Raw genomic sequence first — 24,355 nt, 5'->3', positions numbered from 1 at the left:
TCTTTTCCCTTCAATTGTTCCCAGCATCAGGCTCTTCTCCAGGGAGTCCTTCCTTCTCATTAGGTGGCCAAAGTATTGGAGTTTCATCTTCACTATCTGGCCTTCTAAAGAGCAGTCAGGGTGGATCTCCTCTAGGACTGACTGGTTTGATTATTTTTAACAAATTATTAAAATCTTGGAACAGCATCTCTTTAAAACTAGGAATTAAATTCTTTAAAACACCCAAACCACAATGTTACACTGGGTCTTAGGATGATCTGAAAGGGTTTTAAAAGTTCTCTCCTAACTGCCCAGAGAGCCTCAGCTATTGGGGTTGTACAAAAATGAAATCCATATTTACTGTATGTTTGTGTTTTTGCCTCTCTTTTGTATTTGAAACGAGTGTAAATATTTTCCTTTGCAAAAATTGTGTAAATGAAAGCTGTGAATACCAACCTTTATCTAAAAGTGACAGTTGCGTATCTAACAAAAAAACAAAAAAAACAGGCAAATGTAGCTTTAAGGTCTTACGGCCAGCAGCTATGTCTGGCACAGACATTTCCGTCCTTCAGAGTAGGAGAAAAACACTCAACAAGCTGCAGGGAAACCATCGAATGGCCCTCAGGTGGAGGTGAAAGAAGGCGACGTGGACTTCCGGATTCTGCACTTCACACAAAATGTTTCGCTAGCTAATCAGACATGGTGTGGATTTTAACACAACAGGCACATTTCAAGTTAGCAGAAATGAGATCTGGGTCGCGAAACACAACCACCCTCCTGCGAGGCTCCAGTTTGCAAGTTTGTGCTACAATTACTCCTCTTTTTAATCTACCCGGAAGGAGACCAAACTCTTTGCTAAATGAGATGTAGAAAGCAGGCGCATTCACACACACACACACACACACACACACGTGCTCCAACCTATGGAATCTACTTAAACAGTACAAATGGATTTTGTTTGAAGTGGGTTCAGCTCTCGTCTCTGCGACTGGAGCGCATTTTCCATGCCGCCGCTCCTTTGCTTTTCGAGAAAGGGGATTCCCAGCTTGTCTACGGGCCACACAAGCCTCCCTGGCTTGGGTGGTGCCCACGTGGCGAGGGGCATCGGAAGCAAAAGATTTTCGATGTGGACACCCCGCTTTTCTCCTTTCCCAACCAGCGGTGCTTTAACCAAACGCCTCCAAAAACGGCGAAAAAAGATGTTTCCTCAAGTCTGAGCTTAGGAACAGAAATTACAAAGCCGAGGCAACTTGTGCCAGAAGGAAGAAGACGCTCGAAAGTATGCTGTTCTTCTAGGCGAAAAACTCTGCTTGCTGCGCTTTCGGTATCCTATCACGGTTCGCCTGGCAGAACAAGCAGGGTCGTTCCCAAGCAAGGAAAGAACACCACTGGTTTGTCCTCCGAGTTGCAAAAGTGACCTGGAAGAAGAGGTTTAATGGGTAGCACAGAAGGGCCAGGTGGGGAGAAGACCAGCAATGCCAAAATACGACGTATGCTGATGGCACCCTAGTTTCCTCCTCTCCTCCACCGCTTCACAACCAGCCTGCGAGGTAGGTTGCGATGAGAATCCAACATGGCTTCCAAGGTCACAACAACAGCCCTGCGAGGTGGGTGAGGCCGAGAGGCAGTGACTGGGTGGAAGTCACCCAGCAAGTTTCATGGCTGAGGGAAGACTTGAACTCGGATCTCCGGAGTCCCAGTCCAGCACTAAACCACTACATTACACTGGCTCTTAGGATGATCTGAAAGGGCTTTTAATGTTCTTTCCTAACTGCCCAGAGAGCCTCAGCTATTGGGGCTGCATAAAAACGAAATAAAAATAAATACTTACTTTGTGTTTTGTCTCTTGCCTCTTTTACTCTTGTGTTTTTCAAATACAAAACAACTCGAAATTGAGATGTACCACAGAGCATGCCCCATGCGTCATTGGGGATGATAGGAGATTCAAACGGTGGCCAAGCAGTAGGGGGAAATGATGGTTGAAGGAAAAGCCCAGGGTAGATTTCAGAGGAAATGTCTGATGGGAATCGTGGAATGGCACTTCTCACAGGGAGAAGACACACAGTCGCAGGAACCCTCTCGGGGTGGCCACTTCTGCACTGAGTGTTGGGGGGAAAGTTTTCAGTGGCGCCCACACAAGGGTAGCGGAGTCCAAACTGCCCTCTGAGCACCACGGCCGGTACCAAGAAGCGGGGCCTAAAAATTTGCTAAGCTAAAGCAACACCCGTGACGCTTGGATGCCAACCTTGGGCATCACCCTCAACATCAGCGGGGCTATGTAGCCCTCCAGCTCTTACGCTGAATTTGGAGGAGCCAGCCATGTTCCCTAGTTTGCAGCTGGGTTTGCCACCACACACAGTTGCTTTCAAGTTCAGAGCAAAATCCGGGACGGCTAAGTAGCCTTTCGACGCAGCAAAAACGAGATTCTGTCCAGTAGGCCTCCGACAGGGGATGCTGCCAAATCCTCCAAGGGACACGCATCTAATCACTTTCACACTTGCTCAGTGGAAAAGGAAAAGCACACGCACACTCCAAAGGCAAAGAGGCTCCAGCTCGGTCGGAATACTGCTTGCTGTCGGCCGTCCAAGAACAGCTCAGCCTGGTCATAAAACAGTCTCTCACATCCATGTGGTTTTGTGCTGCTAGGCAACGAGATACACAAAACACACCGGCTCACACGGGGCACTGTAAAACTTAATATCCCCCTCAGAGCCAGACTTCATCTGAAGAAATTGTATCACCTAATTAGAGCCAAGCTGCCTTCGCTGCAGCGAGGAACAGAATGCCTCTCTGCTCCCCAAAAAGGCTTAGATTGCAAGAAAATTGGGGGAAAGTCTCCCCCAAACCCCAGCAGGAGATTTTTCCGCAAGGAATGTTCCCAGGTCCAAGTCACTTCCTTGCAATGCTGTGTGTAGGAGCAGGTGCAGCCCGGTTTTTCCGGTCTTTTTACCAGAGGCCGTGGCCCAAACCCAAGGAAAATGTGAGGCGAGCATCTATTCCAAATGGGTTGCCCATCCTAAGAGTGAAAGAACAGCCGTCTTGGGTCAGACACAGGTTCCAGCCCAGCACTTTGCTTTACATGCAGGTCAGGAGCACCCTGCACTGGGGTGCCCATGTTCCCCAGCAGCTGGCACACACAGGCACACTGCCTCTGATGCTGACGGTAGCATAAAGTCATGAGGACTAGTAGAATAGCCTTGTAGAATAGAATAGACCTGCTCCTCCAGGAACAGGTCCAATCCCCTTTTAAAGTCATCCATGTTGGCAGCTGTCACAACCTCCTGCAGAAGTGAAGTCCTTTCTTTTGTCTGTCCTGGATCTTCATGGGGTGGTACCATGCATCACCTAAGCTTTCTCTTGTCTCCCTTCCAGGCTTCTTTCTAATCTAAACGATCCCTAACCCTTAACCCCACCAGGAAACTGTTCCAGCGCCTTAATCATTCCCATCACCAGATCCTGCACTTTCCCCAACCCTGAAATATCCTTTTCTTTCGGTGTGGTGACCAGAACGACACACCGAATTCTAAGTGCAGCCTAGTTCATATCAGGTGCAGGATATCCGTATTCAAAGCAAAAGCCCAAACCTACAAAACACAATTGCAGCTCCTACCCAGGCCAATAAAACATAATCAGGGAAAGGCCCAAAATAAAACCATGAAAGCAAGATGAGGTACTAAGAAAAAATTCTCCGTTCATATGTGCTCTTCTCCTAAGCTAAACAGTCCCAGATGGAGCTGCCATTGATCCTTCCCGGTGGCCCGGCTTTTCCTGCAAAAGCGCATAGGAAAAGCGGCCCATGGCTTTTCCTGCCCTGCTATTATGTGACCTCGGCTTTGGCTATTTAGGCCAGACCAAGACAGATTTAAGGGAGCTGCCATCTTCCACTGACGTGCTCATTTCATTCAAACTGTGTTCCAGGGAATTCTTGGCATTCCTTGGAAATCGTGAGGGCATAGAGGCGAGTGACATTATGCCCAGCTAGGTCAAAAGGAACGCAGGCCAGTGGTAGAAGAGATACTTTCCCAAAAACCCACAAGTTCAATTCCCAGCATCTCCAAGTTGGGCTGGAAAAGGCCTTTGCCTAAAATTCCAGAAACCTGCTAGGTAATACAGAAGGTAAGTTTGCACTTGATGGATTAGTCTGCCTGGCTGGCAGCTTAGGGGTTGCTTAAATCAGCCCTTTTTCGAGGAAAACATCCTCAAATGGGAAAGCGTTCTCATCCAGTGGGAACGAGAAGGGATTACTCATCCCTAGGCATTGTTTGATGCGAACAACTGGAGAATGACCGCCTCGTGGCCGGCTGGGTAGGCATTCCCCTCCTCGCTCACGGGCTGTTTTTACTGGCACACCTGCCTGCCGACACCCGCAGGACAGTCCAGCTTGCCGCAAGCTTGGATGTCGTAAGGAAAATCGATCCTGCTTTGCCACGAGGGCTATTCCTTTTTCATCCTTTCTTCCTCACAGAGGAGGGCAAAATGAAGGGAAAGAGCGGACGTGCTCTGGAGGCGCCTTCGTTTGCAAAGCGCCGCAAAATCGAGGCATGCAAAGACCGGGCCAGATCGGTTCATGGTGAAAGTGTTCGGACAATCTGAACCCTACGGTCAAGGGCAGAGCGTGGCTCGAGGGTGGGTTGTCGGCAAACTCTTTTTATTTGCCCGTTATTTTGAAAACTAGGAATTTTAACCGGTTTTTAAGTACCCGCAGTTGCATTTTGGTTTCGATTTTGTGACGATTACGATCTTGATTTTGGTTTGGGTGTTGTTCTCATGGGCAATATGTTTCTGTCGGCTTCGTGTCCATTTTTAGTTATGTTAATTGTTGTTTTGATTATGAATCGATTGTTTGGTTTTTGTAAGCCGTCCTGAGATGCCCCGCATATAGGATGGGATATAAATATTTTAAATAAATAGATTTTAAATAAAAACTCTGGGTTGTTCACCATGGTTTGTTAGCTTGGCAGGGTTCAGACAGGAATGTATTAACTCGCGAAGAAGCTGGAGGCTGCAAGATTTCGGTACGGCTCCAGAAAGCGATTTCAGACACCACCCTTTGAGAAAGATTTGAGATAAATTGGCACACATTCAGAGAAGGACAATGGAGAGCAAGAAGGATTGTCTTCTCAGGACAGGCTTAGGTCCCAAGAGTGGTGGACACACAAAGGGACGAGGTGCCCTGCCAAGCCAAAGGGACGAGGTGCCCTGCCAAGCCAAAGCGAGCTGAGTGGCGGAGGGACCGCAGCTGGTGGGAAGGCCAGGTCACGGAGGCAGGGGACACCTGGAGTGACTGGTCCCCGGGGGGGGGGGGGGCAAAAATTCTCAATTCGGCCCCGTCCAGAGGCCTGTGGCTCCGGCCCCCAGCTCCAGCCTGCTTCCCACATTTCATACATCCGAACGGAAAAAAGAAAAAGCACTTCCTGCAGGGGAATGTGGGAGCTGGGCTGGGAAAGCTCTCAGGTTGTGAGAACAAGACAGGGTAAAGGTCAGGCGGTCTCATCCCAGGCTATTGTTCTGCGCAGGACGCGGCTGCCCCCACCCCGAGCCAGGTGCTCTCCGGATCCTTTGCGGGCTGCCGCACACGCCGCCTCCCTTCCCGGATCCCGCATGCCAGAGCTGCCCCAACCCGCTCCTCCGGCTGCCAGCGAGGGAGGGAAATTCTGGAGACGCTGCTGCGGCTTCCTGGAGAGTCACCCTGCGCGAGCGGCGCGGCTGAAACCCACCCAGCCACCGAGAGCGAACCGGAGGCACCGCTGCTGTGCAAAATGCGCAGCACACGCCGGAGGGAGGAAAACAGCTGGACCGGAGAGGCAGCTGCAGTTTAGCGCGGCGATGCCCAGGAGCCCCAGCCTGCAGGGCCCATGGCGGTTGCAGCCCCAAACTTCTGGAAAGCAGCCGGTTGGAGAAGCCAGATATAGACCAGCCCGGGCTAGACAGACCAAGGGTCTGAATCTGTATGGCAGCTTTTCTATGTTCCTGTTTAAATTAGCCCTTTATACAGAACCATGAGGACTAGAATCTTATCTATGGGAACAAGTTATTGCCCCAGTTTGCATGGCCAGTGGTCAAGAATGCTGGAAGGCTGTAGTCCAAAGCTTCTACAGGCACCAGTAGGGAAAGATGGATCCAGCTTATTGTACAACAGTCAGGTCGTTCATGAATTGAAGGAGGAAGAGAAGAACCCAAGCTCATTTTTATTTCCTCCTTTTAGCCACACAACATAGCCGGCCCAATTCAGTTGGCTTAAAATCTAAAAATGGTACTTACCAGTTTTGGGAAAGAACAAACTACTCACCAGGACTGCAAGGATCCTGCCTTTGCTAGTCTGTATGACTGGACTTATTTTCCAGGAAAAACAAATGTGATTCAATCTGTCTTGCTTCCACGCAAATTCCTGTTCAGCTCCTGACATTTTCACGTAGCTCTTGCACTGTTCTCTTGCACTTCCTTCACAGAGCTCAAGGGAACATGACCAGCTCCCCTCCCGCATCTGATCCCAACGACCTCCCTGCAAGGTGGGGCAGCCTCAGAGCCCTTTGCAACCCTCTTCTTCTATATCCGTCTCGCCCCCTGGAAAGAGACACAGCCTGTGGCACTCAGGCCCAGTGCTATTCAAGTCCAGGGCAGCACAGTGGCCACAAATGATGGACTGGGGGGGGGGGGGTCCGGCTTCTAGCCCCCACTCAGCCTGAAACTCTCTGCGTGACTTGGCTCTCAGCCTGACCTACCTCACAAGGTTGTTGTGAGAAAAGCATGGAGAGAAAGCGGATCGTAGAAGCTGCTTTGGGTCCTTTGCATGAGGAAGAGGTGGCCTATAAATGTCATGCAACGAGGACGGGGAATCAACCGCCACTGCCTGTTATGTCCCAGGGTGAAACCAATTCTCCCTCTTGCTGCCCCTTCTCTCTTCCCGTGCCCTCCTTTTCCATTTTATCCTTCACTTCCTCCATCAACTTTTTCCTTCTTCTCTCCCAGCCAACCACAAATAAACATAGTTTCACATTCCAGGGCTGTTTCAGAGGCGAACACCATCTGTCTAGACAGATAACGGCTCACTGGCAGCGCCCTAAATAAAAGAAAAATACCCCTTTCTTTCGTGGCCTCCCCTCTTCCGTTTTTCGGCTTGGTGTTCCATGGAACGCTCTGAGGAGGGGATACCTGGGTGGGAAGCCACCTGGAGAAGGAGGCACGGGCGCTCGCTGTTGATCATTTCCTTGGGGTGCCATCTTGGCACCTTCGCACGGAAAAGTCCTACCACATTGCAAACACCAGCCCGAATCTTTGAGCAATTGCACCTGGGGGCTGCTGGGTGTCCTTGCCCTACCTAATCTTGCAGCAGATTACACCTTTACCTATATTTTCATTCACACTCATCTCTGCACCGTTCACATTTCTTCTATTGGACTGAACAGTAATGTGATGGCTAATTCAGAAGAAGGTAAGAAAAGTCCTGCTGGATCAGACCCGTCCGGCGCAGCACTCTGCCCCCAGGATCGCTCAAGCAGGATGGATGCGAGGCCTCCGTCTGCCCAAGATCCTCAGCAACTGGTGTACGCAGGAGGCCGCCTTTGGTGAAAGAAGGAGCCCGTAGCCAACAAGGCTAGTAGCCACGGATCGCATCCTCCCTCATGGGTATGTCGAATCCCACTTTAAGGCCATCCAGATTGGCAGCCATCACCACTTTCCGTAGCAAACTTGTTCTATTTGATTTATGGAATGATGGCTGGAGGGATTGCTCCAGGCTGGCTGATTTCCTTATTTGTTTGAAGTACTTTTAGGTGTCCCCTCAGCCCAAAAGCTCTCAAAAGAGGCCGAAGGATAATCTGTGAAAGGAGCCAGTCTTGTAGGCGGACAATCTGAAAAGGTGCCCCCACGCAAGGAAAAATAGCTGAGGCGGGAGGAGGAAGAGAGCGCTTCCCTGGCCTTGCTCTTCCATTTCCCCAGTACACCCTCTTGTCCACTCCACCACTCACGCAAGCCGGTAGCAGCCAAGATCAGGGAGAGGATGAGGTGGGACCATCGTGGTGAGGAGGCAGCCTCGTTGAGGGACAGCGGCCAAAAGCTTGGAGCCGGCACTGCTGGGCAAGGCAGTGGAAGGAGTTATCAAGCCAGCATCCTGCTTCTGTCTTCCCACGAGCATCTGTCTGGGCCAGCTCTCTGTTTGCACAGTGGCCAGGGAGGCCTTTGGCTTTAACTTATGTTCTAACAATCGCTGGCTCAGTCCTTTTCCAGGATTCCTCCCGATAGATCAATGGGACCTATTGTGTGAAGCCTAGCGAAAGAATTGGAATCTGCCTTGGATTCAACACGGATCAACAACTCACATCCTTAACTGGACAGTGGAAGCATGTTGCTTGGCCTCAAGCAGGTCAAAATCCACTTGCCAAGGAAACCCGGACGGGCCTGCGTGCCTCCAGACCGAGCCCAATCCATTTCGAGCGAATGCCTGCATCCCCTAAGCAAGGACCTTTCAACCTGGAGCTTGCTTTGCATTCTATTTTTAAAGATACGCTCTGGAACGTCTCCCAAATATGCACAAAATTTTGCCATGTCTACGGTTTGCTAAAACGCTCTGGTCCAATCTCTCACGGGAGAGATAGTCAGTGAAGGTTTTCGGTGTCGCTCCAGGAGACGGCTGCAGAGCTAGGATCAGGGCCAACGGACTTCCTTTAAAAAATAAAAAAGAGGCGAAAGAAACACAACACCCTGTTCTCAGGACATTTGTGTCAGAGTTCAGTGCTAACAGGCAGCGGGAGGCCTGCTGGAAACAAAGGCGTGGAGCTGGTGAGAACAGAAATCCAGACAAGAGCTTGTTACATAAATATCACAGCAACCCCGATCCGTTTTCTCAAGGCTTCAAAAGGGTGGTTTTCGCATTACGGGAGAGAGAAGCAGCGCACTTTCCTGTTTGGAGATATTATGACAACACCGGCTGTGCAATGGGTGCTTTGCAAAGAAGAGGTCTGTCAGGTTCTCAGCCCCAAGGAGCTTACAATTAGAAAGCGATCCGAGAGAGACAATGCAAAAGAATAGAAGCAGGGATATCTAGGGCAGGAAAATGCACGAATTTCCATTACACGTCTACCAGATAAGTTACACGAGGCTACTGGGACCAGGCAGTCCTGTAGTGGAACCGGGGTGGCAGGGTCAAAGCACCAAGACCCTTTTATTAGCATGGAGACTTGAGTCACCTACTCCCCTCCTCTATCCCTTCTCAGGCTTCCTCTTCCCTGTATCCGCTCCCTGTCTGCTTCAGACGACTCCGCTGGGCACCAGCGTCATGACAGAGGAAGAAAAGCATCTCTCCAGCAACTTTTTCAGGCCTGGGCATCATTCTGAACTTGTTGATGACGCCTCCCCTCACGGGCCCGTTTCCTATTTATTTATTTAGAACTTTTTAGACCGTCCCCGGCTCTGGGTAAGATACCACACGCCGGCAGTCATTTGGAAAGGACTGGTGTGCAAGCAAACACACATACACAACGCAAATGCACACACAGATATATCGCTAGGGGTCCACATAACTGTTGCTGCCCTCGCTCCCTCCCTGGATCAGGAAAGAAATACAGAGGGAAGAAGCTATGCCATCCAGCAGCCCGTTACACACCACACGGGGGCTTTCCAAGCCAGACGACACCCCTGCGGAGCGGACTTCACTGCCTCTGCACAGGGGGGGGCAGCGCTGCAGAGCTGAACCATGGCCCTTAAGAGTGGGAGAGCCCCCAAGAGGGAGGGCGTGGACCCCTTTTCCTCCTGCAAGGAACACAGGTGTCTCCATTTTATCCTCACGACAACCCTGTGAGGTAGGCAAGGCGAAGAGTCCGTGACTAGCCCAAAGTCACCCAGTGGGCTTTGTGGCCGAGAGGGGACTTGAACCCGGATCTCCCGAACCCCAGTAAAATACCCATAACCATTACATCACACTGGGCCTTGGGTGCAGTGATGGGAGCCCATCCGGAAGGCTTTCAAAAAACTTATTCTGGGAGGATCAGGCTATCGTTAGCTCCTAGTCCTCATGGTTTTTGCTGCCTCCAGGCTCAGAGGCAGTGTGCCTATGGACACCAGTTGCTGGGGAACATGGGTGGGCAGGAGCTTCCCAAAGCAGCTGCTTGGCCACTGGGTGAGCGGCAAGCCAGACCAGCATGGCTGTTCTTTTGTTTTCATGCTCTGAGCTGGCCGGACTTGTCCGCTCGCCCAGCACATGACTAGCTCAGTAAGTGCAGGACGGTGTTCTGGCCGGCGGACAGGATGGGAAAGGATGTTTCCTCTCTACTGCTTTTTTAAGAAAACAAAAACAAACCAGAACACAACTGAGTCAGAACACGCTGTCTGTCCTGGCAAGCGCTCGAACAGACATAACTCTGCTTTTATCACATGCAGGACCATCCAGGATGACACAACCGCACAAGGGTTGTTTAGCGAGACAGGAGGGGCCTCGGCCCAAAGCTCCTGCTGGCAGGTCAGACTCGCAATTCCTGGCTTGTAAGTCACCGTGCCCTAGAAGAAAAGCATGCTACGGCATGGAGAGCAAAAGAGAGGGGCACCTTCCGACGCCTGCCAAGGGCCGGCGCTTCAGGAGGGGCCCTTGGACAAGGTCCCCCTGCAGCCGCTCCTCCTCTTCCTCACGGCAACCGGCTTCTTCCTCTCCTCTGCTCTGGGGCAGACGACAGTGGTGGTGAAACGGAGGAGCTGGAATTTGCCCGGGGCGTGCACAGTCTCTCTCTTAAGCAATCCGGACCCTTTCCACTGCTGGTTACAAGTCCTAATTTCTAGCTGTATCCCCAGCCCGGTGCCCTCTGGGTGTGCTGGACTACAAGTCCCCTCCTCCCCAGCCAGCCAGCTTGCCAACAAAACATCAGAGAACAAGCACAAAGACTGAGTGTTTGGACAAGGCTGGGTTCTTCAGCCCAGATCCAGCTTCCTGCCATCTCTGGACACCCGCTCCGCTGTTCATTGGGCACTTCCTCAGCTTTTATCCAGGGCTTCCCTCGTTCTGAAAAGCAGACGTGCTTCTGCGAGGAGTCTGAGCTGCAGTTTGTGGTCTTTGTGTGCTTTCAGCCCAGGCCCTTCCGCCAGGATTCAACTCCCAAGAGTATCTCTGGAATGGAACGGAGCCCTTGGGCCAGGAGAGGTTCCCCACCCACGGTGCAGGGCTCGCTTCTCCGCTTGGCCCCCAAGTGCCCCTTTGCCCCGTCCAGCCCTCCTCTGCGGCCCAGCAGTGGCGAAGCCTTCGGGGAGCAGATCCCTGCGCTGGAGAAGCATGGGCGCCGTTTAGGGACAGATCCCCCTCGCGTCCCCGAACGGGTGGATCTGGCTGCAGCCATCGCTGCTCCGTGGCTTTCCAACCCAAACAACGGCCCGCCAAGAGCCCTCTGGCCTGACTTGCAACGCTACGAGGAAAGCTGCAGCGTTCGGGGCAGGGAGGCCAAGGAGGAGTGGATTGCGCCAGGACGCCGCGAATTCCAAAGCAGGAGGAGAGTTTTGACTAAACGGTAAGCAAGCTGCAAAACACACCAAGTCAGACAAAACATTTGGTAGCTGTCTCAAATAGTTCTCCGTCTGAAGGGCGGACAAGGCCGCCAGGGACCAGTAAATCAAACGGAGAGTGCGGACAGGACCAGAGTTCGATTCCGATCAACCGAGTGTGGGTTTCTCCTTGCTGCTGTCTCCCCCCCCCCCCCCCACAAGACTTTCAAAGTAGCTCAGCCTCCATCAGGGATTCGGAAGCAGGTCCCATTATCCGGTCCCTGCCACCGCCTTTCCCCACCTTGGTTCCTTCCCCACTCTAGAAGCTGGAAATCTTCAGGACTAGCTGCAAGAGCATTCAAGGAAAAGTTCCCACCCTCCAGCCGAATGCATCCCTCAAGAGCGTCTTTGGAATGGAATCCGGCTGCCAAGAAGAAAGGGCTTTTCTACCCCTGCTTTCTGTCCATGTTGGTCAAACCTCTGGTAAGTTTCTTCCTGCCTCTCCATTCCTCCAGAATGACCGAGGAGGTTGCTGCGTAAGAGCTTTGCCAGATTGGACCAAAGGTCCAACCCTGTTTGCCACAGGCGTCAGCGAGATGCCGTGCCAGCCGTTCCCCCTTCCAGGAAACTCCATTCTGTTCTCCCTCTGGCCCCCCCTTCTGTTTCCGCCACCCCAACAACCAGTTGTTCAGGGTGCCTGCCAGCCAGCCAGCCCTGCTCTTCTCCAAAATACTCCATTCCATTCCCCCTGCTTTCAGTTCCTGCCCCAAGGCCCAGCCAGCCAGCCAGCCATGTCCTCAACTGAGATGCTCCATCCCATCCTCCCGTTTTCAGGCCTTCCCCTACAGCCAGACAGTCACATCCTCATCCAAAATACTCCAATTTCTTTCCCTCTTTCTGTCCCCACCGCTAACAGCCAGCCAGATCCATTCTCTCACGAGTCACTTCATTCTGCGATATGTATTTTTCTCTGGAAGGCCGGTCAACATTTTGATACTACTGCACTTGCGAATTTCTCACTGGACTGTTGTGGTCCCTTCCCTCCTCCATCCTCCTTCCCCTGCCCCCTTAATGTTTTTTAAAAATAGATTTTGCAGAACATGGTGCTTCTCCCAACGAAGTGGCATCTTACCTGTTGTGCTCGGTGGGTTGTTTAGCCCAGCGTCTGGGATAGCGAGGGAGCACTTGGGACTGATCACAACCTGGGCCCCGGGGCTTCTCTCTCTCTGCAGACAGCCCCCGAACCTGCTTCCCTTCCCCATCACTCACCTGGCAGGCGGTGGCACCTGAGATGCCCCTGCAGAGGCTGTGTTAAGGACTGGCTCACCAGGGCTGGAGCCTCAAATCTTTCCTCTGGGGTCCTGAAACCCCGGGAGGGCCTCTGCCCAGCTGTTCGAGGGCCCCTGCAGAATCTGAATTCCAGGGGCCTGAAATGCAGTCACTGAAAGAGACATTCCGTGGATTTTGGCTAGCTTGTGCTCGCCGCCTGTGTCCCTCCATATCATGTTGCTTGAGGAATGTTCTTTTTTCGGTAGATCCAATCCCCTTCTTTGTCCATACATGCAATAGCGATGTCCTTGGAAGAGACACACACACATTTTACAGCGTATACAGGTCTGTGTACTCTTCCGTCCCCGTGGCCCCGATCCCCAGCTCCTTTCAGTCCCCAGCAGCCCTGGTTGCTTCCTGCTTCTCTTACTGTCGAGCCAACAAGTGACAAGAGGCCGAGAACCAAACACAGCCGGTGACAGTTGTGGTGACAACGGCCTCCTCACTCAAGAGGGACCACCAAAAAACTCTTGCCCAAAGGAAGCTGGCTTGCCTGCTCTTCTGGCCTCGCTCTCCCATTCCAAGCTCGTTTAAGATCTGATGGAGAATTAATTGGCTTGGGGTGGACCAAGAGGCAACGCATTCTTTCCCAGGGCCAACACAAACAGTGTTATCAGAACTGAAAGACTGGCTAGCTTAAACTAATATTATCCTTTTGACCTGCTTTAGATTGGCTGGCAAGAGGATCTAAAACAATGAGAATTGTAGGCTAGGTACCTGGCTGGGGATCTCTCTACCTAGCAATGCAGCTTACCCATAAACTTGTATGCTTTGGTCTTTCCACAAATCCTAAACGCTGAGGATGCAGTGGAACGGCTTTTCTCCACGAAGGATTTCACCGCGAGCTTTACCGACACTTCGTCCACTTTCCTTCAAGAGGAAAAATACCCTTTCCACATGTGGATTTCTCCCTCTGCTTTTCTGTTCAACATCCCAAGGTTGAACAGAGCAGACTTTAGACTTTACCCCAAACTTCTGTTGTGAATCCTCACGTCTTCCAGAAAAACTCTGCATTCCCTTTGCTCTAGAGAGACCTGCAAAACTGGCTGAAAGACACACACGAGGAAGGACCCACAAACATCTGTAAGACAGGTGGCAAGCGCACCATAAATGCCTCAACAGCCCTTGTTTAAAAGCCGCTGGACACGCTGTTTGAGGGTGCAAATAAGAGGCTTCATGCCTGTTTTTCATTCCCAGGCAATCCTGGGAATTGTAATCCGTAGATTACAAGGCGCTCCACTGGAGAATCCACAACTCCATGAGCTAAGACCAAGAGTAAAGGGCTCTTGCAGACCCGTCCTGCGAGGCAGGCCAGGTTTAAAGTTATTCAGCCCAGCAAATTTGAATTAAACATGAATTAAACATGCAAAGGAGAATTTCACTCATCATTTAGTGGGTTCTGAGAGCTTCCAGATGCTGGTGCTCTTAGGAGCCAAACCAGGCTGATCCACCCCAGCGCTCACATCCTAACAATCCGTGGATTCTTTTCGAGGGTTGTTTGTGGTTAACCCCACGGTCTGTTAGTGCATCTGGGTTCAGACAACACCCAGCCCCATCCAACCCTTGAGCATCCGTTATCATTTGAACCCGGTAGACTGAAGTCAACTCGCCGTCTTTGAAAGTATCCAGCTGTCTCGTTAACACGGCTGTTAAACGAACACAGCTCTTTGCATGTCTAGTGTCTGGATCATAATTCAGCTAAAACTAAAATGCCTTGAAGGGCTTTTGGATTCAACATACTGGGGTGGAGAAAACTTTATAAACACATGTTTAAATCAATGACACATGCGTCTACACTCTTGGCCAGCGAGCGGGCCAGAGGGGGACTCGGTGCCTGAGCAGAGCGCTCGGGCGAGATTTGGCAGGTGGGCTCTTGCAAAGGTAACGTTGGCAAGATTTACCTGCACCATTTGCAAGCTTTGCAGGACTGCAACTCACCTTGAATGCCCCCCTCCACAGCATGTCCCTTTTCATGCCCCCTCTAGATTTCTCTCTGGCTTTCTCCTGCTTTTTCACTCTTCCCTTAGAGCAGGATGTTCATGCACTCATTTATTTAAAACTTTTCCAGACCGTCCCCTTACTGGGGTTTGGTAAAAAAATAAAACAAAACACAGCATCCTGATAAAATTTCCAACCAACAATAAAACCCCAATTAAAACGATCGCATCTTAAAAGATTGGACAGATAAAAAGGTTTGGAATGGACTCCGAAAAGAATAAAGTGACGGCGCCAGGCGAAGCTCTCTGGGCAGCGAATTCCACAATCGGGTGCCAGCACAGAGAAGCCCCTTCTCCGGGGAGCCGCCCTTCAGCTCTCCTTCAGGAGGACCCTCAGAGAAGCCCTCTGCCCCTTGTGCAAGTTTGGGAGTGGGAACTAAATCACCAAGAGCCAGTGTGGTATAGCGGTGAGAGTGCTGGACTGGAGACCTGGGAGAACCGGGTTCCAGTCCCCGCTCAGGCGTGATGCTTTGTGGGAGACTTTGGCCCGGTCCCCGACTCTCAGCCTAAGCTACCTCCCAGGCTTCTCGTGAGGACAAACATGGAGCGGCACCATGTCGGCAATGACTACTATGCAGGTGGCCTGGAACCAGGAAAAACACTCTGTACATGCTCAGAGACACTTTCCTTAGATACATTTAGAACGCCTCTGGAACTTCCCTCCTGAGAGAGGTATTTCTCCCCTTTTTTGCTTTTTTTGGGGGTGGCACACTGCAAGTCCTGATATTCCTGAACGATGGCTTTGCTGGCAATTTGCAAAACATGGATGGACGGAAAAATCTTATAGCGTTTATTTTGCCTCATGCAAGGAACCAAATGCAAAGCACACGACCCTCTTCTCTATTTCAGCTCCACAACAACCCTGTGAGGTAGGCTGAGATGAGCACCAGTGACTGGCCCGACATCACCCAGCAAGCTCCATGGCAGAGGGGCAACATGGCCCAGGCCTTGACCCAATCCAGCACAGGGGCAGAACAAGCTACTCTGGATCACAGGAGGGGCTGGGGGGGGGGGGGGGGACTGGACTCTCTTGAAACTCCCCTTTCAAAAGCGGCCTCCAACCCCGCAGGTGGAAGCCACAGGTCTGCAAAGCCGCTCTGTTCGCCGAGCCACACGCTGAGGGAGAGGAGGGAAGCCGCCCAGTGCCCCAGCCAAGCTGCCTGGATCAGAGCACATCATCTCACAGGCTTGGCAAAGGCGAGCAAGCGAATGCTTGCTGCCAAGGTGAAATTCCATGCGCATGACTACCGGTGGCGGGGGGGGGGGGGGAAGCACCAGATAAATACAGCAGAGCAAAAAGCAGAAAGCCAGAGCGGGGGGAGCCAAGCTCTACCGGGAGACCCCCTTCTCAAGCCGCACTGTCATTTTTCGGGCGAAGGAGCAAATCTGGCCTTTGGAACGTGTGCGCAGCTTGACAAATGGGGTTTGCACAGCGGATGCGCAGCGGCTTTGAGCGAGGCGCATCGCACCCTGCCAGGGCCTGCCTCCTGCTCCTCGTCTCCCCGTCCGGAGGCCGTGCGTTACCCAGCGACGTACATAAACACCGCAACACTGGAAGGGGGTAATTTATTTCAGCCGCTTGTTACAGCTGGTCGGGCACCTGTTTGGCTGTCTGGAAGCGAGCACGGACAAAATATTCCCCCCTCCCCCCCCCCCAGGCGGTTTATGGCTTAGCACAACGCACATTCCATCAGCATCCGTGAAGGCAAAAATGGGGTGACTTCTTTTGCCCACATATGGTCTGAACTCAAGGTGGATTTTCCTTGGGGATGGTCTGTACATACTTTGCTAGTTTTAATCATCTCCAACAGCAACCGAATCGGGTCAGGCACACCTGCAGAAGCACCAAACGCAACTTTGGCGGCTAAAATTATTTGCAGTCGGAGCATGTTGGAAGAGGCGAGTCCTCAAAACAGTCCTGGAAAATGAGGAAACTGAGAATAGTTTCACTGGGAGAGGCAGTGTGGTGCAGTGGTGAAGAGCCTGGGACTGGGACTCAGAGGATCTGGGTTCGAGTCCCCGCTCGGCCATGGAGCCAACTGGGTGACTTTGGGCCAGTCACAGATGCTCAGCCCAACCTACCTCACAGGGTTGTTGTTGTGGGGATAAGATGGCGGAGGAGAATGATGCAAGCTGCCTTAAGCCCTTTGTAGGAAAAAGGTAGGCTATAAAGCGGAAAAGAAAAAAAGAATAGCTCTCCTGCTTCGGTTTCCCATTTCCCCTAACCCATTACCCAGGCCCAAACTTGATTCTTACACCGTTTGGCCTGGCGAAGGGAGTTCGATTTAGCAAGCAAGAAAGAGTGCCCACTCGCTAGCGCATTGCTGACCTGCATGAGGGATATTACCACATCCACTCGCTTAGCAACACTGGACATAATTCCACTGTTATTTCCAGATTAATTCTTGCTTTAATGAATTTCCCCCACCCCTGGCATCAAGAGCTTCTCCATAGCGCAATTTGGCCCCTGGGCCAAAAAAAAAAAAAAAAAATACAACACTCCTTATACCTGATTTTCTAAATCTCGCTCTTGTTTTTAACAGCCAAAATTGAGGTTAGCAATTCAATCGGCTTTAAGGGTAACTCAAAACTGTGTTGCTTCTTAATACTTTAAGAATTTGAATTCAGTGCACACATTTTCCATTCGCCCAATGCGGCTTCACTCCACTTCTGTTATGTTAAAACAACAACTGCCAGCTCTTGATAATTAATAAACTTTTATTTTTTAAATTTGATTACTGATTATCTACCATCAATGGGGAGGGGGGGGAACTAGTGAGAGGTTTAAAAACAGTACAAGCCAGGTACACCAAGAGGTTTAAGGAAGAGGTGGGAAGAAGGAAAAGACGGCTGTGGAGAGACAATACAACAGGTGGCAGTTTCCCAGTGATGTGGAAAAGATGCGAGTCAGGTTGAAGGTAATTAAAAAACACGTTCGGCTCTGTACACATTAAAATTCTTTGTGCAATTTTAAAGTGTCCCACTTGTAACAGGTTTTTTAAAAAAGGCAGGTCAAGTTTTCCTCCCAGAATTGATCTTGGCACCAGTTGCGTGCTTTCTTAAAAAAACAAAACAAAACAAAAAACCTAGGCGATTTTCTTCATTAAAAAAAATAATTCCCTACAGCAGCATTGTTTAAAAACGAACACCCAAACACAGTCCTTTTACATACAAAAAGCAAAGAAAAATATATTAACATCTTCCAACAAATAAGCTCAATTGTACCTATACAGATTTTTTTTAAAAATTAAACACACCCTACACAAAGCTGGTGAAAAAGATGTATTTTCCTACCCCGTTGGAAAAAAAATGTGCAAAATAAACCCATCTGTGAAGGCAACTTAGAAGGCTGGTCTTTCTCAAGAAGCAAAATCACACCCAGATCAACTCATTTATGCCTGGAAGTACAACAGGTAGTTGGATCCAGCCCACCAAGTCTTCTAGTGTTGACTCACGTTCGGCCCCCGAACCCAACGGGTAAGGGGGTGGCGTTCCAACAGGACCACTCAGCTCCTTTCTGCTGCTCTGCAACCTCAACAGGTAGGTCTGGCACAGGGTATCGGCTGCAAGCTGCAGATCCGTAACCTGGCTGCTGACCTACACCGGAGACAAGCAGCTGGGGTGGGGATAAAGGAAAACGGGCTTTCAGCTCAAGGTTGGCAAAGGAGGACAGCTCAAACCCTGTGCTCGAGTTACAGTGTTGATGGACTGCACCATGCGACCCACCCAGGAAGCCCAAACTGCCAAAATACAGCTATTCTTATCTGGCAGCCCCACCGGTGGGCCGAAGAGAGGACTCAAGGGAGCGTGCAGAGAGTTGGCAGGCAAAGGGTGGAACTCGGGTTATCTCAACACACAGAACATTCAACTGAAACTCAAGGATAACAAGAACGACAGGGGAGGGGGGCAGCTCAAGTTGGAACAGAAAATGGCTTGGATTGAAGCCAGGTGTGCTGGACTGCAGGCCTCATGCTCCTCAGCCAGCATGGCCCTCTGGCTGGGGATGATGGGAGTGGCGGTCCATACCTGGAAGGCACCAGGGTCTGGGACGGCTGGTTTAGGCCCAGCAAGTCAAGGCACATCAGTCGAGGAGAGCGAACTCCAAAGCCCTCGCTGCTCGCAAAGGGAGGAGACGCCTGCGTGCCGTCCACAGGCATCCTCGCCACACCGACCCGCACCCCACGTCCCGGCCCCCAGGCCGCAGTTCAAGTGAATACCCAGAAAGAGGCGTCGTGTTCGCGCGTCGCGTGTCTCCCAGCCCTGTGCCCCACGTGTGGCTTCCACAGCATGCGAGGCCCACACAAGCCCAAAGAGGACCTGGGGAAACACTGCGGGTGGTGCAGAGCGAGGCAAGACAGACTTCGGACACCCAGTGGCTCCAGGAATCTCGCCCAACACACAGCACAGGACGCAAGCTTGCTTTGCCTGTGGTTCCGAGGCCGGGGGTCCGGGATGTCGCTCCTCTGAACTCCACAGAAGTGCGTCGGCCTTCCCGATCCACAACCTTCGCAGGGGGTCTCTCGCACACCCTCATCACACTGCTGTTTCCCTCGCTGACCTCTCTTTTCCAGCCAGGGATCGGTCCGATGCCAGAGTTCGCGAAGAAATGGGTGCACACAGGGGATTTCACGAGATCCGTTGGTGGGTCGTGTGCCTTGGACAGGTGGGATCTCTCCCCTGCTGGAGACCGCTGCTTGAGTAAGGAAGAAAGCGGAGCGTGATCCGGATCTTTTCCAAGGACGGTTTTCCGTTTGGCCTAGTAGCGGGGAATGTGTCTCAAGCTGGCACCCACAGAAGCAAACGGAACGGGTGCACGGGAAGCATTGTGTGTGTGGTGGTGGTGTGTGTCCACAGGACCAACGTCCCCGGAGATGCCACAGCCAGTAAATCTGGCCTCCCTTCCCCCTTGCGAGAGCCCCCTGCTTGGCCCAGACGGGGGTCACTGATAAAGAAGGTATCTCTTGAGGGATTCCGGCAACGGCAACGCGTGGATCTCGTTCAACCGATCCCTGCCCAGAGAGAGGCGCACAGAGCGCCGGCAGAGGTCCGTCAGGGGCAGGGGTTCAGCTGCAGAAAGAAAAGAAAGAAAAGAGGGAGAAACAAAACCCACAATGTTAGCCACAAGACCAGCATCACAATCCCTGCCCGCGCGGCTCTCTGTCCCTCTAGTTCACTTGCTTGTTCTCTTCCTCCTCGTTAACTCAGAGCCCCACCTTTCTGCCTAAAAAAATTGCACCCAAAGGTGCTAGCAGTTGGTTGCAATGTTGGGCTGGGGGACTCAAGGTTCTAGTCCTCATTGTGCCTACTGGGTTTAGTCCCTGCTGCTCAGGTCAAATGCTGGGTGGATGACTTTGGACAGGCAGAGTCTACCTTACAGGGCTGTTGGGCAGATAAAGTAGAGAATGAGGACCATGTACATCACTTGGCAGAAGAAAAGCCGAGAGATGTGCGTGACAAGCAAAGCCAAGAACCTGGAAAGCGGCACAGGCTACCCACATCTGTGGACAGCCGCCAACTCTCCAAACTCTGGCCGGATCTGTTTGGAACTGACCCGACGGCAGCAGCTTAAGGAAAGCGTGTTGTACAGGTGTGTGGGCAAACACACAGGCGACAAAGCAGGCCCGCACAACCAGAGGGCAGCCCCGGCCCTGGCCGCTGCCGCAGCTGCTTCACGATTCTCCTTTAACAAGCTTGGCTCCGTCTCTGCAGGACAAGAGGCTATTTCTTGGCTGCTGCCTCTCTGCAAACTGAATGGGTTTGTCTACTAAACAGCTGCACAAGGGCCAGAAAAAAGGAAACCGAAGAGGGGAGAGAGAAAGAGGGGGAAGAGGGCATGCATGCATCCAGCTCGGCTCCGCGCTTTGGCCTGGCTCAGCTGAGGCAGTGGCTCTGCCCCCGGCTGAGATCTAAGGAGATTTGGATCCTGTTGGCTCCGTTTTCCTGACGGAGAAAACGGCTTGCTGACTCTACAGGCAGGCCGGACACCTGGAGGCCTGCGCAAAGAGTACGTCACCGCTGCGGGCAATAAACTGCCCCCCTCCCCGTCCCCGTGCCAGGCAAATCCTCTGTGCAGTGACTTTTTCCCAGCTGCGCTTTCCTCCCCAGACAGACTTTCCACTGAGGTCGCTGAAGACATGAGCCCTTGATCAGAGAAAAGGGGAAATGCACACACACCCTACTGCTGGCCGAGTTTGGGGAGAAAAAAGGGGAAAGGGAAAGGAATTCCAAGCGCCTGGCCCATGAATTCATGGGTGGAACAAGAGCGGATTCTGTACGCACCAGAGAGAACACAGGGCTGGCTTGCTGGATCCATGGGAGGCGGCTGTCCCCAGATCCTGCAGCGGAACCTCTGCTGGAGGCACCATGGTCAGGTGCACAGCCTGTCCTACCTCTTAGGGCTGTTGTGACAGCCAGCAAGTTGTTAGAGGGCTGGGCTGCAACTCAGGAGACTGGGGCTCGGGTCCCCCCTGGGCCAGGGGTCACGCTGGGCTCATCACTGACTTTTAACTGAGGGTTGTTGTGAGGTTAGAATGAAGCAAGCTGACTTGGGTTCATTACAAGAGGGGTAAAGGCAAGACAGAAACATTAAATACATGATGCTTTAAAAGTCAAATGACTCAAGATGGAGACCGTAGGTGAGGACTAGCCACTTGCACGGTAATGAAGGTGTTGGACCGGGACTGGGAGATGGGAGATCTGGTCCCCACTGGGTGGCTTTGGGACAGCTGCTGCCTCAGTCTCGCTTACCTTACGGGCTGCTCTAAGAAGCCTGAAGAAGCCGTCTTTGCAAGATGGATAAACCTAGGCTGTCAATAATGCACGGGGCCTCTGAGCATGCACAGAGTGCTTTGGCCTGGGCACAGATTCCGCAAAACTTGCATGAAGGTCCTAGGTATGGCAGGATCATCCTCCCATGCCACGGCACAGAATGAGAGCAGTGCCTCTGAGCATGTGCAAAGGGCCATTCTCGGGCGGGACACTTCCACTGAAACTGCACTGAGGTAAGAATTCGTAAATGTGTGCCCAGGCCCAGTGTGAAGTTTCTTTCACTGCTTTTTGAAATACGCCACTCAGCACCCTGAACCTGCAAAATTAACTTTTCCAGAGTGGGAGCCAAATCTTCCTACGGGAAGGCTGGAGCTGGTCCCTGGGGCGGAGGTTAAAGCAAGGAGAGGCTGCCTTCCCAGCAGTCCTTTGCCTGGACCGCCCAGGAGCTGCACGCTTCTTCCCACAATGCCCCGAGAGAGGCTGACGGCCTCCACGATTCCACTTGCGAGGCTCCCCCGCCACTGCAGGGTGGGCAAGCGAGGAGGGGGAAACCGGCACCGCCTGCGCTTCCTGCAAAACACCCAAGCTTTGCAGGCGAAGGGGCCGTGTCCCTCTCCGCCTTGCTTCCCAGCTCCCACCAGCCCCTTGCCAAAGCTCCCGTTGCCACCAGCTCATGGGTCCGCACTGCTTTAGGTTTTTCTGAATTAAAACTGGAGACTCAGGAAGGTTTACTTCCACGCGGATCGAGGGAGGATGTGTTACTTCCCAACGGAGGAGCCCTGTATTGCCATGGAGCTAATTAGTTTGGGCTAACCTCCTAGCCTGGAGGGAGAGCAGGCCACAAACAAGGGATCATGCAGAGAACGCAGACTCCCTCCTTCAAGCACAGGACACTCAGGCAGTGCTGTTGGGCCAGGGCAAGGCGGTGGCCCATTTCCTTGCCCTGTCAGCAGAGGGCAGACCGGAGGAAGCCGCTCACAGAGAGAGGCAAGAGGCAGCCGCTTCTGGGAGCAGGAAGGTCCACGGCTTTGGGAGAGACTCAAGGCGGCCCCACTGCATCCGTCAGACCCACACCACCAGCCTGGACTGAACAATGGATCCCACACAAGATCTGGCGGAGAGGCATTTTAAGGCCCCGGCACAAGAATTTGGCAAAGTTCAAACCGACGTGGATGTGACAGTGAGATGCCGCTTCACTTTGATGAGGAGGTGACTCAGAGGAAAACAGCACCCTATTCTGGTTTTAATTTGGTTTAGGATGTTGGAAAGCTTTCAGCCCTTCCGGCTGGTTTTATCTTGCCAAGCCTTCCGATCCACGATAGCGCGGCCGTCTCATTTTGTGGTATTTAAAAAGTTTGCACAGAGAACGTGGCTATTGTGTGGTTTAAAAGCAGAGGGAGTAAGAGCGCAACCTGCCGGCCACTTCCAGCCGGAGGGCAGCTCACAGTCCCAGCTCCAAGCTCGGGAATGCAGCGTTGCAGCTGCAGCTGGGAAGGGACGTTATGGGGTCTGAACAGCCAGGCCTTCCCAGGATCCCAGAACACCCGCGATGCTCAAGGCCCGCTGCTTAGAAGCAGGGCCAAAAGACAGGTGGCCAAAATTGAGTGCCTAAGCTTTCCGCGGGTGCAGGGAACATGGAGGGCACCCTCCCCACTCCTGGTTGGATTCTCCTAATACTCCGATTACGGGGGGGTTACAGGGAGCCACAGCAGAGGATGCCCCCACCGAATTAAACAAAGAGCAAGTGGGGGAGAGGGCGAGCGATACTCTTAACCTGGATGCCCTAAATAGAAGAAGGGCAGTAATACGTACGGTCCAGTCCGTTCAAGTAGCGCATCCTGATCTCGCAGTGGCCCCAGACGGCGCTCACGACCGGGTACAGCTTTTTCCCTTTGAGTCCCCGGAACGCGACGCCCATGTACTGGCCGTCCACGATGAAGCTCAGCGTCCCGTCGTCCATGTCCAGAACCACCAAAAACGTGTCCGGCACGATGAAGGTCTCGTCGGGCTCCAGGAAGGCCGGGTAGGTTTTGCTGGGCTGGTTCTTCCCGTCGTGGTACAGCCGGTTGCGCCCGAGGTCCCAGCCCCACGACTCGTGGTTGTTCCCCACGAGGGTGGTGTAGCCCACCGAGTGCAGGGGGGCCTCCGCCGTGGCCACGCCCACCACGGCGTGGGTGCCCCGCTGGCGCATGGCCCAGGTGATCTGCCAGACGTGCAGCCCGCAGGAGTAGCCCACCTTGCCGCGGATCGCGTCGGTGCTCTGCGCCACCGGGTGCCGGTGGAAGATGAGCTTGTCGTCCTCCTTGACGAAGACGTTGAGCGAGCGGTCGTCGTTGTTCCACGAATGCAGCAGCTGCACCTCGTAGGAGACGGCCGGCATGTCCAGCAGCAGGTCCAGCCGGGTGGGCTTGCAGTAATCCAGGCCCTGCAGGTCGTGCTTCAGCGGCCGGTACGTGGGGTCCCGCATATCCACCGTCTTGATCCCCCCCGTGACCTTCTGCCCCATCTTTCCCTGTCGGCCCCGTCACCTACTTATGTGCCTCCGGAGCGGGGGCATCAATCGGTCGTGCCCGGGCCGCTGGCAGCTGGGCACCCACGGTCTGGCCGAGGAAGGTTGCTGGCCCAGTGGAGACGGCCTCGGCTGTCAGCGCTGCCTAACGACAGAAGCAAAAGCGAAATTATACACTGCGGCGCAAACCAGCACACAGGTCCCGTTCGCCCTTCGTCTGGGCAGGCAACTCGAGGGCACCGGGAGTTACGGAAACGTCACCCCCGGAAGGGACTGGTCCGCACTCTCCCAGATTGGAAGGCTTGGAGGGTTC

At 52.7% G+C, this 24,355-nt stretch overlaps 2 protein-coding genes and 1 long non-coding RNA gene across 3 annotated transcripts in view; all 3 read right to left on the bottom strand.

Annotated features, from left to right (window-relative positions):
- Positions 1 to 344: 344 nt before the first annotated feature.
- On the bottom strand, positions 345 to 7,294 carry LOC123031055. Its single transcript, XR_006416215.1, has 2 exons — positions 6,269 to 7,294; positions 345 to 1,397 (listed from the first exon to the last, which is right to left on the bottom strand). It is a non-coding gene; the product is annotated as an uncharacterized LOC123031055 (long non-coding RNA).
- Positions 7,295 to 17,463: 10,169 nt separating this feature from the next.
- SPSB1 (splA/ryanodine receptor domain and SOCS box containing 1) lies at positions 17,464 to 24,039 on the bottom strand. Its single transcript, XM_044445490.1, has 2 exons — positions 23,346 to 24,039; positions 17,464 to 19,832 (listed from the first exon to the last, which is right to left on the bottom strand). Exons 1-2 carry the CDS (start codon positions 24,037 to 24,039, stop codon positions 19,705 to 19,707), a joined length of 822 nt encoding a protein of 273 aa, XP_044301425.1. The 3' UTR covers positions 17,464 to 19,704.
- Positions 24,040 to 24,135: 96 nt separating this feature from the next.
- H6PD (hexose-6-phosphate dehydrogenase/glucose 1-dehydrogenase) overlaps positions 24,136 to 24,355 on the bottom strand; it is a 42,692-nt gene continuing 42,472 nt past the window's right edge. The window contains exon 7 of the transcript XR_006416212.1: positions 24,136 to 24,187. The gene's annotated coding sequence lies outside the window, so the exon portion shown is untranslated. The remainder of the gene's footprint in view (positions 24,188 to 24,355) is intronic.

The sequence above is a fragment of the Varanus komodoensis genome, unplaced genomic scaffold, assembly GCF_004798865.1.
Source record: "Varanus komodoensis strain SLA01 unplaced genomic scaffold, ASM479886v1 scaffold48, whole genome shotgun sequence".
Lineage (NCBI taxonomy): Eukaryota > Metazoa > Chordata > Lepidosauria > Squamata > Varanidae > Varanus > Varanus komodoensis.
The sequence above is the reverse complement of the archived record's forward strand: the minus strand, read 5'-3'. Positions and strand labels throughout refer to the sequence as shown.